Source organism: Lottia gigantea (genome assembly GCF_000327385.1).
Source record: "Lottia gigantea unplaced genomic scaffold LOTGIsca_32, whole genome shotgun sequence".
Classification (NCBI taxonomy): domain Eukaryota; kingdom Metazoa; phylum Mollusca; class Gastropoda; family Lottiidae; genus Lottia; species Lottia gigantea.
The window spans coordinates 661,918-675,121 of record NW_008709073.1 but is presented as its reverse complement, the minus strand read 5'-3'; the positions used below and the strand labels follow the sequence as shown (position 1 = coordinate 675,121).

Here is a 13,204-nt window from a genome sequence, read left to right as displayed (position 1 = left end):
CCATGTCTATAAGCAGAAAATGATAGTTGCATATTCAAAAAATAAGAACTTAAATGATAATATTGTTCATAGTAAACTAAAAACAGTCAGCACATAACAGATACTATACTTATTTTTTCTAATTTCAGATCAGAATAAGAACAGAAGAAAACCCAATATCAAGACCCTTAATCCTAATTTCTAAATAATGTGTCTGCTCCACCCTAGGCCTGTACATTTGGGAGAATCAAACCCTCCCTTCCCCGAAATCTAAAAACGACTTTATGACGTTATTATAATCGCGTTTCTATGCCATCTCTATCGCGACGTCAATTGTTTCATTTGGCAACGTTAAAGAGACGTTAAAGATGGCTTATCCCCGAAGAAAGAGGAATTATAGGAAATATCGAAGATTTTCCGCACGGCGGAGTCGATACGGGCGCATCGCTAATCGATCATCATCCCGCCGACCCCGTAGACGTTTTAGAAGAAGAGGGAACTTTTTGAGGAGGATTTACAAGCAAGTAGTTCATTCAGAACATAAAACTCAGCATAATTTTAATACAGCTGGAACTACATATACTTCTAATCTTTGTTGGAGTTTTGCTACGTTTATTACCGGAAATATTAAGACTTAAATTCATTCATATCTTAGTATGTTTGATGAAGTTAAAATACGCCATGTAACTTTAGTTTATTGGTTGAGGAACAACGGCACATCATCTCTTACTTATGTGCAACCAAGGATTACTCGTACCTATGATCCTGATTCGAATGGTCGTACCATGACAGTGGATAACCAAAATGATTGTCCAAATACGAAGGAAAACTTAATACATTTTGGAAGGAAGTATAAAACTAGAGTCACTCGTGGCACTGAGTGGGACTTTGCAAATGTAGCACTTTTTGGGGGAATGGTACGTTATATACGAACCTTCAAATGCGGATCCAAACATGTTTGGATCGCTTTGCAAAGTGGGCAAATGACTAGGGATTCAGAATATCCAAAGCCAAAACGGTAGGAATGTTGGTCTGTAAAGACCCCCAGGTGACCGACATGCGACTAGTATTGGACGGCGAAAGTATTCAATTCGTTAGTGAAACCAAGCTACCTGGTGTAACCTTCGATAGAAAACTCTCATGGGAACCTCACATTAAAAACATCACAAACAGATGAATAAAAGGTACCCGATCCAGGAACATCTAACATGTGAACATTCGAATGTAATATATTTATTTTCATGCAAGAAATGTCCCAAACAATATGTAGGAGAAACTAAGAATAATTTACGAACTCGCTTTAATGCTCATAGGTCAGACATCAAATTAAAGAAAGACAAGCCTGTTTCTAATCATTTCAACCTCGACGACCATTCAATAGACGATCTCACCCTAATCCCAATTGTGCATATTCAAAAAATAAGAACTTAAATGATAATATTGTTCATAGTAAACTAAAAACAATGAGTACATAACAGATACTATACTTATTTTTTCTAATTTCAGATCAGAATAAGAACAGAAGAAAACCCAATATCAAGACCCTTAATCGTAATTTCTAAATAAAGTGTCTGCTCCACCCTAGGCCTGTACATTTGGGAGAATGAAACCCTCCCTTCCCCGAAATCTAAACGATTTTTACGAAACATAAAAAATTCCACCTTAGCACAGATAGCAGCTAAAAACAGACTTTATGCCGAAGTACCTCCAGAATTAAGAAGTGCTCCATGTTTGTCCAGTAGATGCAAAACATGTCCCTTTATATCAGAAACTCATTATTTTGTAAGCAACTCTACGAATAAAAGGTACCCGATCCAGGAACATATAACATGTGAACATTCGAATGTAATATATTTAATTTCATGCAAGAAATGCCCCAAACAATATGTAGGAGAAACAAAGAATAATTTACGAACTCGCTTTAATGCTCATAGGTCAGACATCAAATTAAAGAAAGACAAGCCTGTTTCTAATCATTTCAACCTCGACGACCATTCAATAGACGATCTCGCCCTAATCCCAATTGAGCGTATAGAAATTGACTTGCCCGAAGATGAAACTACCAAATTCCGTCAATCTAGGGAGGCCCATTGGATTGAGACATTGAATACAGCAAGACCTATAGGACTAAATATTCATCATAATGTAGGCATAGCACCCTTTGTTGTCCCGTTTAATACAACCAGCAATCGAGCAAGCAAGATAGTTCATGCCTACTATAAGAGCCTTCAAGAGAAATTCCCCCATGTCTATAAGCAGAAAATGATAGTTGCATATTCAAAAAATAAGAACTTAAATGATAATATTGTAAACTAAAAACAGTCAGCACATAACAGATACTATACTTATTTTTTCTAATTTCAGATCAGAATAAGAACAGAAGAAAACCCAATATCAAGACCCTTAATCCTAATTTCTAAATAATGTGTCTGCTCAACCCTAGGCCTGTACATTTGGGAGAATCAAACCCTTTCATTTGGCAACGTTAAAGAGACGTTAAAGATGGCTTATCCCCGAAGAAAGAGGAATTATAGGAAATATCGAAGATTTTCCGCACGGCGGAGTCGATACGGGCGCATCGCTAATCGATCATCATCCCGCCGACCCCGTAGACGTTTTAGAAGAAGAGGGAACTTTTTGAGGAGGATTTACAAGCAAGTAGTTCATTCAGAACATAAAACTCAGCATAATTTTAATACAGCTGGAACTACATATACTTCTAATCTTTGTTGGAGTTTTGCTACGTTTATTACCGGAAATATTAAGACTTAAATTCATTCATATCTTAGTATGTTTGATGAAGTTAAAATACGCCATGTAACTTTAGTTTATTGGTTGAGGAACAACGGCACATCATCTCTTACTTATGTGCAACCAAGGATTACTCGTACCTATGATCCTGATTCGAATGGTCGTACCATGACAGTGGATAACCAAAATGATTGTCCAAATACGAAGGAAAACTTAATACATTTTGGAAGGAAGTATAAAACTAGAGTCACTCGTGGCACTGAGTGGGACTTTGCAAATGTAGCACTTTTTGGGGGAATGGTACGTTATATACGAACCTTCAAATGCGGATCCAAACATGTTTGGATCGCTTTGCAAAGTGGGCAAATGACTAGGGATTCAGAATATCCAAAGCCAAAACGGTAGGAATGTTGGTCTGTAAAGACCCCCAGGTGACCGACATGCGACTAGTATTGGACGGCGAAAGTATTCAATTCGTTAGTGAAACCAAGCTACCTGGTGTAACCTTCGATAGAAAACTCTCATGGGAACCTCACATTAAAAACATCACAAACAGATGCCAAATTGTGCTGAACTTAATGAGGAATATATCTGGCAATGAATGGGGCGCCAATGTTGTGACGCTCATGATGATCTATCGTGCGCTTGATCCGGCCCATCTTGGACTACGGTTCACAGACATTCATGACCGCCAGACCAATGCTAACCAAAGTTAGATATCATACAGCACAAAGCCCTCCGACTAGCCACAGGAGCAGGCATCGGCATAAAAACGGAGTCATTACTCCAAGATGTTGGTGAGGTTCCTCTACAAATCCGCAGAGAGGAGTTAGCCCTTAGATACTGGTCAAAGTTGAAACACCTTGGAGAATCATCTCCTACCTACTTCGAGACCGCGAGGTTCAGGCACGCCAAAAAAAACGATAAGCTTCGGACAGTCAGATCGGGATTCCGTTCGGAAGTATGGGCTAGATAGGTTGCCCATAAAGCTTCTTGTATTTTCCCAAGTTGCTCCTTGGACGGTTTCGCCCCCTATTGTCGACACCTCTCTCGCCTCGAGATTGGATAAGAAACAGGACGATCCTTTATCGCTCGAATGATCGCCTTAACTCATATGGATGCAAGGTGGTCTAAAAGCATGCGAACAAATATCAGTGAATGATATTTCTTATGTTGAGAATCAATAAATGGAATTTATATGTGTCGGGTGTTTCAAATTTGAATTAGGGGATCATTACTCATATTCAGCAGCCCTATTCAGATTATGTCAAGTAAGCAATTTAATGTTCTACTCCATTAGAAACATCACATAACTCAGCCATAAGCCTTTGAATTAGGGATCATTACTCATATTCAGCAGCTCTATTCAGATTTTGCAGTAAAGTAGGACGTAAAACTCTATTCATTTCATTCAAAAAAGTTTTTTTTTTTGTATAATTCCAGGCCTCAATGGGTGGTTTCCAGGCCCTATTATACGCTTCTCGTCTTGAAACTCGTGCTATGCCTAACGAATGTCCGACCGTGCCATTACCAGAACTCAGACCCTCCAAGCCATTAGCTATCGATCAACACAGCCAATACTTACTTGAACAGCATGATATGGGCCACATTGGGACACCTATGGTAGCCACGGGTGATGGAAATTGCTTCTTCAATGGTGCTAGTATTGCAACTTACGGCCACGAGAACTTTTCATCGTTGCTTCGAGTACGGACCTGTATCCAGATGTGCCTCAACGAAGAAACGTACCTAAGAAGGTCAGATGCTGCTGATCTTATTTCATATCTCCGGATTACCGCGATGCGTGCATTGCCTCTTCAACTGATGGTTCATATTCGTCGGCATGGCTTTGGCTGATGAACTGAAGACAACAATCACTTCTATCTATCCGCCAGTAAATGATCTACAGGATCATGCGTTCCTTCATCTGAACACCTCCTTCAAACCGAGTCAACCAATACATGGCACTGGGGAGATACTCATCATGTGGACCAACACAGCTATCAACGACAAGGGTTACTGGACACCTAATCATTTTGTGAGCGTCATACCCAACATCTATTCCGTCTGTGATGATTTCAATCCTCAGTTCCACAGCACGTTTGCAAATTGCCAAGACAGCCCAATGCCATCACCTTCCCCTAGTTGTTCTACACATTCAGCAATGTCTTCCTCTCATGCATCATCATTGGAACTCCACATGTCCGTTCCAGACTCCCCAGTTGACAATAGAAGAAGAAATGATTTATTTGACCAGGATAACATCCACACACGGCCAAGGAGGCTTTTCTGCGTATAAAGGAATGCAGGCGTATATTCGAGGAGTGTCCAGCTGGAAATAAATCAAATGCATGGCTCTTAGTGAACAATAAACTTAATGTGGTCCGCTATTCAAAAGGTTTGAAACGCGAGTACTATGATGATTGTAGCATCTGGAACAGTAAGAACAGTCGTACCCATATTCAGGTTTATTCAAGCAATGATTTCAAGTGTATTTTCAAAAGAGGTGACAGCTACTGTACACGACATGTGAAGTCCGGAAAAACTGTTTATTTGCCGGTTCAACCACAGCCACTCGTCATTACAATGCATCGATACCAGACAGTTTTGAAGTCTGACGCTTCTTTCAATAAACACGTCACGTACTTTACATCGACCGATGACACCTATTTAAGTGACATTGCTCTTTTTGAATATGAGGGAATATATAGAGTTAACGAATCAGAAAAGCTGAGAACAAAAACGAAAACATTCCAAAACATCAAAGACGAGATAAAAGTAAAACCATCGAAAAATATATATGTTGATCTAAATATGTTTCCTGAAGAACAGTGATTCCCCTATCATTGGTATGGATAGGGCGTTTAATTTGGAACCTTTCTTTGTTACTTGTTTTGTGTACAAAAACAACAGAGTGTTGAGAAGAGAAACGAATGACCATCCCATATTTATTGGACCTATGCTTTTACACAAGGATGCGACTTATGAATTTTTCTCGCACCTTGCTACCAAAGTTTCAATTGAGGACTTCGAGATCCGATTCGACCAAAGTATCCAGTTTGGAACTGACAACGAGAGAGCGATGACAAAAGCTATTGAACATTCATTCCCAAATGCCACGAGACGACTATGTACAAAACACCTTAAAGATAATATTAAGTTTTATCTTCAAAATAAATTTGGTGTGAATTCAAAACTTCGGAAACAAATAATGGAGCATATTTTCGGTGAATCAGGATTGGTCAATGCTGACGATTCAATAACGTTTGAGCGATTGTCTTTATGTGGCAATTTTGAACAATTCGTTCATTACTTTGAGAAAGTTCTCAAAGAAAGGCTAGACACGTACGTGTTCCAACCACGAAGGGCTAGCAATATAAAGTCTCCAAAGTTGTGGACAAACAACAATGCTGAGTCTATAAATAGAGTTTTTAAATTTGCAATTAATTGGAAACCTAAATCGACACCTGAACTTATAAAGAAACTGTTTGATTGTGTTGATTACCAGTTTATGAACTTAAGAGCCGCTTTTCATAATACAGGGGATTATATGCTTACGACAATTGAGAAAAGATACTTAGTGTCTGAAAATTATTGGAGGGTACAAACAATAGATCAAAAAAAGTCGATATTTTTAACGTTTTTAATAATAAGAAAGAAAAAATCCACCTGAAATATCATTTCGTCATATCAAAATCCTCGCTGGTGAGCTGTAGTGAGAGGAGGGGATCTTCCTCTATGTCATCCAGAAGTGTTGATTCGGTTGGAATACGGAAACAGGCATCGGAAGTTCGATCCCAGTTTTTCCAGAGGTCGGATCGGCAGGAGGTGGTGGTTGACCAGCTGCTTTCCGCTCCCAGTTGGTCGGGAGAGAGGTGTTGATTCCACTCCCAGCGTTGGGAATGGTTCCCCCAATGGGGTGTTGTAGGGTGAAAGCTGAATGTCCGGAGTTTGGACAGTTGAACCTGGTATGGTAGCCGAGGAGAAAGAACAGTCTGGTGACAAAGAACCAAGAGTGTCTGAAATAGCTTCTTGGGGTATGTCTAAAGGTTGGTCCTCTAGATCTTCGGCCCGGTTTCCGGTACAACGGTGTTTTTTTGAGGTATTCTTTCCTCCTAAATTTCTTGCCACATCCCTCGCAGGTGCTGAAGGATGGGAAGTGGACTTCCTTTAGGTGCCTTGTGAGGTGGCATTTCTTCGATAAGGTTTTTTGACAGTGTTGACAAGAAAACATCTTTCTGTTGTTGTCCGTTTAGATGATAATGGTATCTATATCATTGTGACGTAATGACGTCAAGAGAGCGGGACTGCGCCAAAAGAGAGGGAGGGGGTGGGGGGGGGGGGTGTTTGAATGAGGTGTAGGATCGTGGGTACCGGTCCTAAGGGAACAAGGCAAGTGGGTGTGGTGTGCTTTGGGGGAACTGCGTGGGGTGATATAGTGTGTACCAAGGAGGGGGGAGTGAGAGGGTGAGTAGGCTTGTGCGTAATCCGAATTGAGGTACCCAGGGAAAGAGAATGTAGAAAACAAGAAAGGTGGGGGTACCCGAGTTCAGATTTTGTCATTGATTCCGTGAGGTTGGAAAGTTTTCAATCTTATAATCCAGTGAAGTTCATTGGAGCGCCTGAGGGCGGTGGATTGTGACAAATCCGGGTTGGTGTCTAGCTGTTTGATGATCTGGTAGTCGACATTGCGACTAGAATGGCTCGGTTGGTGCAAGTGGGCGAAGACGGTGTGTCTCTTATTGTGTTTGATATCTACAAAATGTTCTTTCAGCCTGATGCGAAATTGTCGAAACATATTGTTTCTGACAGAGGTTGCAGGTGAGGAGGTATATGACATTTCTGCTATTTCTGCGATGTAGTCAGTTTTATTGAGAAGTACAACAGCGGAGCCTTTGTCGGCTCTTTTGATAATGATGTCAGCATTGTTCTTGAGCTTGCCAAGGGCATCTTTCTTGTTTAGAGAGATTGTTCCTTTTGAATTTAATGACTTCTGAGTCTAGAAGTTTGCGCTTAACAACGCGGAAGAAGATTTCCATATTGAGGTTGGCCCCTGAGTTGGGGGTCCAAGTGCTGCGTGGTGCGAATTTCTTCTCTAGGGGGAGTTGAAAAGTGTTGGCAGGGGGCTTGCTTTCGGCAAAGTGATACATGATGCGCATTTTGCGGAAGAGTGTTCTAAGGTCTAAGAGGGTCTTGCTGATGTCTATGCCAGTGGGTGTAGGGCTAAAGGTGAGTCCTTTGTTGAGGAGCGAGGTTTCAGTCGGGCTGAGGGCCAGGTGGGATAGATTGACTACAGACGACTTAGAGTAAGTTTCAGAATTTTTATTGAGAGTTTCATTGCCATTGAAATTGAGATTTTGAACAATTTCTTGGACCATTCGGTGGATGTTGTTACGGTTGGTGTAGATCCGTTGTCGTGGTAAAGATCTGGATTGTGTTCTCTTGCGGTTGGTGTTGTACCTTAGTGTACCCCTGTTGGGTCGGTAGGGCTGGTTAGGTGTATTACTTTGGCCAGTGAAGTATTTTCCTTGGAAGGGGTCATCTTGACGAGCCTCAAGGCTGAGTCGTTCAAAGCGGGGTTGTAATCTGGATTTTCCCATACTGATTTCTCTATCAACGACAGCATTGATTGCCTGCTCTGATTCTTGGAGCTGTTTGGTGTCGCAAATTTCTGCAAGTTTGGTTAAAGCTGTCGGAAGGTTAGCCGTGAGGTTTCGGCGAATAGTTTCCAGGTGTTGGATATGAATTTTGAGGGAGGTTAGGCAAAATTCCTTGGTGGCGCGGGCTTTGGACTCCGCGAGGTTGGTGGGGTATATCGTATTACCAGTGAAGATTCTTGGTTTGAATGAAGGAGGTATTAGGTTTGCTGAGATGCAGGCCTCGAAGAAGTCGGTTTGGACTTGGGTGCGTGCTATTTTGCTTCTGAGGTTTCTGACCCTTTTGTAGAACGGTAAAATATTATCGGGGAGGTCCACCGACATTACTATTGGCAGGCTGGTTGGTAGTGTTGACCCTTTGTCTTTTAGCGGGTGGGACGTCTTCCGCTATCGTAGTTGTAGATTCCGAGGCCAGTATGGAATCGAGACTGCCCGATGGGGTCACGTAAGTAGCCATACCTGAGTCTTTAGGCAGAAGTAAATTAGAGGAGATAAGGTTGGCTTAATCGACCAGTTATCCCGTTATTTTCAGTGACTAGTTTCGTTCCGTTTGAACTCTTCAGACTGATGAATACTCACTCGGCAGGGCCTGCCTTATGTACTGTTCGACCCCGGTAGAAATTCACCGGGGTTGGCGGGGTCACCGGGGTCGCTGGGATTGGTGGGGTTGCAGTGCTCTGACTATGCGGAGTGCCTGTGTGGGTGTACAAAGACAAAAGAGAGATAAAAGTTATGCATTTTATTTAGAAAGGTGATTGAGTCCCACGATGAGAGTGGAATTATCAAAATCCTCGCTGGTGAGCTGTAGTGAGAGGAGGGGATCTTCCCCCCTGTCACCCAGAAGTGTTGGTTCGGTTGGAATACGGAAACGCGCATCGGAAGTTCGATCCCGGTTTTTCCAGAGGTCGGATCGGCAGGAGGTGGTGGTTGACCAGCTTTCCGCTCCCATTTGGTCGGGAGAGAGGTGTTGATTTTGCAGATATCAAACACAGCACAGACACCCCCGTCTAGTCGCAATGTCGACTACCAGATCATCAAACAGCTAGACACCAACCCGGATTTGTCACAATCCACCGCCCTCAGGCGCTCCAATGAACTTCACTGGATTAAAAGATCGAATTTGATTTCTTATCAATTAAATTACAACTTTAATATTTTTGGAAGTTTAATTATTTCATGTAAAATACATGTATAGGCTATAGTTTAAGAGTTATATAGATGTTTAAACTTCCCCAATAAGTCTTCTTGGAGCACGAATGTTTCTTCCATACCGTGATCTATGTGGTGCATCTAAGTTCCGAGGTTGAACATTCATATTTTCTCGTTCCAAATGATTATTAATTGGATTTGGTTCATTTAACTCATTAAAGAGATCTAGATCATCATCATTCTTAGTGGTTTCCGAAATTTATATTTTAATAGATCTTTTCTATTTCTACGATATTTAACACGATCACTTGTAATCACTACATAAGATCTTGAAGCTATTTCACGTTGCACTATAGCTTTCTTAGACCACACATTATTTACATAATCGCATATTCACACACTATCACCTTGAATCAGCTTTGGTAATTTTCTAACACGTTTATCATAGTGAACTTTCTGTTTTCTCTTTTCTTCCCCCCTTTTCTTTTAGAAAAGAACAGGTAAATTTGATCGCAATCTTCTACCATATAATATTTCAGCTGGAGATTGACCATTTTCTAATGGTGCAGATCTGTAGATTAGTAAGCTAATATAAAAGTCACTTCTATCTTCATCAGATTTCTGGAGATTTTTCACAACAGTTTTCTCGACAAGTCCGTTTGATTGAGGGAAATGTGGTGAGGGTGTTGTGATTTGAACATCAAAACTTTTAGCAAAGTCCTGTACTGTCTACTACTAAATTGAGGACCATTATCAGAAAACACCTCTCTTGGTATACCATGATTAGAAAATACACGTTTCATGGCTTTAATAACAGCTTCACTTGCTGTTGTATTTAACGGAATAACTTCTGTGTAATTTGAAAAAATAGTCACACATCACCAAAAAATTTCGATTATTATATAGACACAAATCTATTCCAATATTCTCCCAGGGATAATTATGGATGAGGATGGAGTGGCTCAGACGCTTGTTTTGGTCTGTATTTTAGTCATGTAGGACATGAATTTATTAGTTCTTTTATGCACTGATTCATTCTGGGCCAGTACATTGTATCAAGTGCTAGTCTACAACACTTCTCTATTCCTAAATGTCCAGTATGTATCTTAGACAACATTAGTTTTCTTAAACTTGTAGGAATAGCAATGCGTTCTCCTTTGAAAATTGGTCCTTTAACGTATATAAGTTCATGACGAATATTCCAAAATTCAGTAAGCTCTTTTGGAAAATCTTTTTTGTTTTCAGCAAAACCATCAGTAATTTGCTAAGTTAATATTTGAAATTGTTTATCTTTTTGTGTTTCACTTCTAGTATTTTCTAATCTTTCATCAGTATAAGCGAGATTAGAAACAATCATGTCCACATAAACATCAATTTTCACCACAGATGTCATCTTTATTATGTTTTGTCACATAGGCTCTAGACAGACAGTCTGATATAAACATATCTTTTCCTGGTGTAAACACTAATTTTAAAGAATATTTCTGGAGCCTTAATAGAAATATTTGAATTCTAATTGGACAGCCATTTAAAGGTGTTTGAAAAATTGACACTAATGGTTTATGATCAGTCTCAGCTTGGGAGTTCTGGTCATATAAATATTGATGAAATCGTTCACAGGCAAAAGTTAATGCTAATGTCTCTTTTTCCATTTGAGCATATCTGGTTTCAGCACTAAGCATAGCTCTTGAATGCATGTGCAATAGGACACCATTGGTTTTCATACTTTTGTAGAACACCGCTCCTAGACCGGATTTCGAAGCATCAGCTGATATTAATATAGGTCTATCAGGATCGTAGAATTTCAGGAATGGTTGTGTTGACAATAAAGACTTTATCTTGTTAAAAGATTCTTCTTGTGTTTTAGTCCATTCAAATTCAATATTTTTATCAAGTAGTTGTCGTAATGATGTTGTTACCGTTGATAAATAAGGTAAGAATCGTGCTAAGTAATTTACCATACCAATAAGACGTTGAACATCTTTTTAACATGTTGGCTGCTCAAATTCTTGAATCGTTTGGACTTTCAAGGGATCAGGTTTTAACCCATCAGCAGATATTACATCACCAATAAATGTTAGTTCATTCACACCAAATATACATTTACTTTTATTCAGTTTTAAATTTACTTCCGTAACGTTTAAGAGCATAGACCTCTTCTGTATCATTACCGCCTCTTTCTTCGATCTCACTCATTTCTTTAAGCGGATCTTTTGTAGTTTCCGCAGCATGACAGAATGACATGGTCTTCTCTAAAGTCAAATCATCAATTCTCAACAGTTTTTCTCTACGATTATCATCAAGAATTCCATAGACCATTCGATCTCGGACAAGGGAATATTTTAGTCCACCAAAATTACATGTTTTAGCTTTTGTCAACAGCTCATTTAAATATTCGTCTACTTTCTCATCTTTCCTTTGATCACAGGTAAAAAATTTATACCTTTCAAACGCCTCATTATTTTTAGGTAAACAATAAGTTGCAAATCAAGTACAGGTTTCAATTTATATTTGTCAGCTTCATCATCAAATACAAAATTGTTATACAGTTCTAAAGCCTCTTCTCCGATTACATGTAAAAGGATGCATGTTTGAGCCTTGTCAAATTTTTCTTATGTAGCTTCTAGATAATTCTCAAATCTTTGATCCAGTTTACGCTTTATTACTGTCAAGTAACCTAATTTCGTGGAAACCTATTATTCGTGGATTTCCGGAAACGATTAATAATTTACATGAGCGACCTTGCGCGACCTCCGCATCAGTTTGTTTTGATTATTTAGTACTTTCAAGCAAGGTAAAATGTATTAATGTATACTTTGACAAATACAAAATGGCGGATTTCAGTTATTACCAAACGTCACAATTTTTTATCGGCCGAATTTCCTTATAATCCTACGCTGTAATCGGAATTCAAAGTGTCGTCTGCTAGAATGTAGTCCAACGAATGAAGTCACGTGATCAACTAGTGGATTCCGTGTCAGCAGAAAATTTCTATGGAACACAAAGTGGACCATATTCTTATGTTGTTTCAGTGACTTTTAGCAATAAATCACGCTACGTATCTTATTTTGTCAGTCACTATTTTTTTTAAGATCATGGTTCTTTGAAGGAATTGTCACTAGTTATAATGAATTGATATTAAAGATAAATACTAAGAGAAGTTAATTATACAGTCAAGTAACCTAATTTCGTGGAAACCTATTATTCGTGGATTTTCGGAAATGATTAATAATTTACGCGAGCGACCTTGTGCGACCTCCGCATTAGTTTGTTTTAATGAACATGGGTTTTCTGTACAATATCAGCTAGTAGAATGAATCCAGTAATTTCAAGCAAGGTAAAATATATTAATGTATACTTTGACAAATACAAAATGGCGGATTTCAGCTATTACCAAACGTCACCATTTTTTATCGGCCGAATTTCATTATAATCCCTAGCGGTAATCGGAATTCCAAGTGTCGTCTGCTAGAATATAATCCAACGAATGAAGTCACGTGATGAACTACCGGATTCCGTGTCGGCAGAAAATTTCTATGGAACACAAAGTGGACCATATTCTTATGTTGTTTCAGTGACTTTTAGCAATAAATCACGCTACGTATCATATTTTGAGAGTCACTATTTTTTTTAAAATCGTGGTTCTTTGAAGGAATTGTCACTAGTTA

At 39.4% G+C, this 13,204-nt stretch overlaps 1 protein-coding gene across 1 annotated transcript in view; it reads left to right on the top strand.

Annotated features, from left to right (window-relative positions):
- The window catches only part of LOTGIDRAFT_232796 (hypothetical protein), a gene marked incomplete at both ends in the record, with an annotated part of 10,106 nt that extends 5,519 nt beyond the window's left edge, over positions 1-4,587 (top strand). Inside the window, one exon of the mRNA XM_009057974.1 lies at positions 4,174-4,587. Within this exon, the coding sequence (XP_009056222.1) occupies positions 4,174-4,587 (414 nt within the window). The remainder of the gene's footprint in view (positions 1-4,173) is intronic.
- Positions 4,588-13,204: the final 8,617 nt, after the last annotated feature.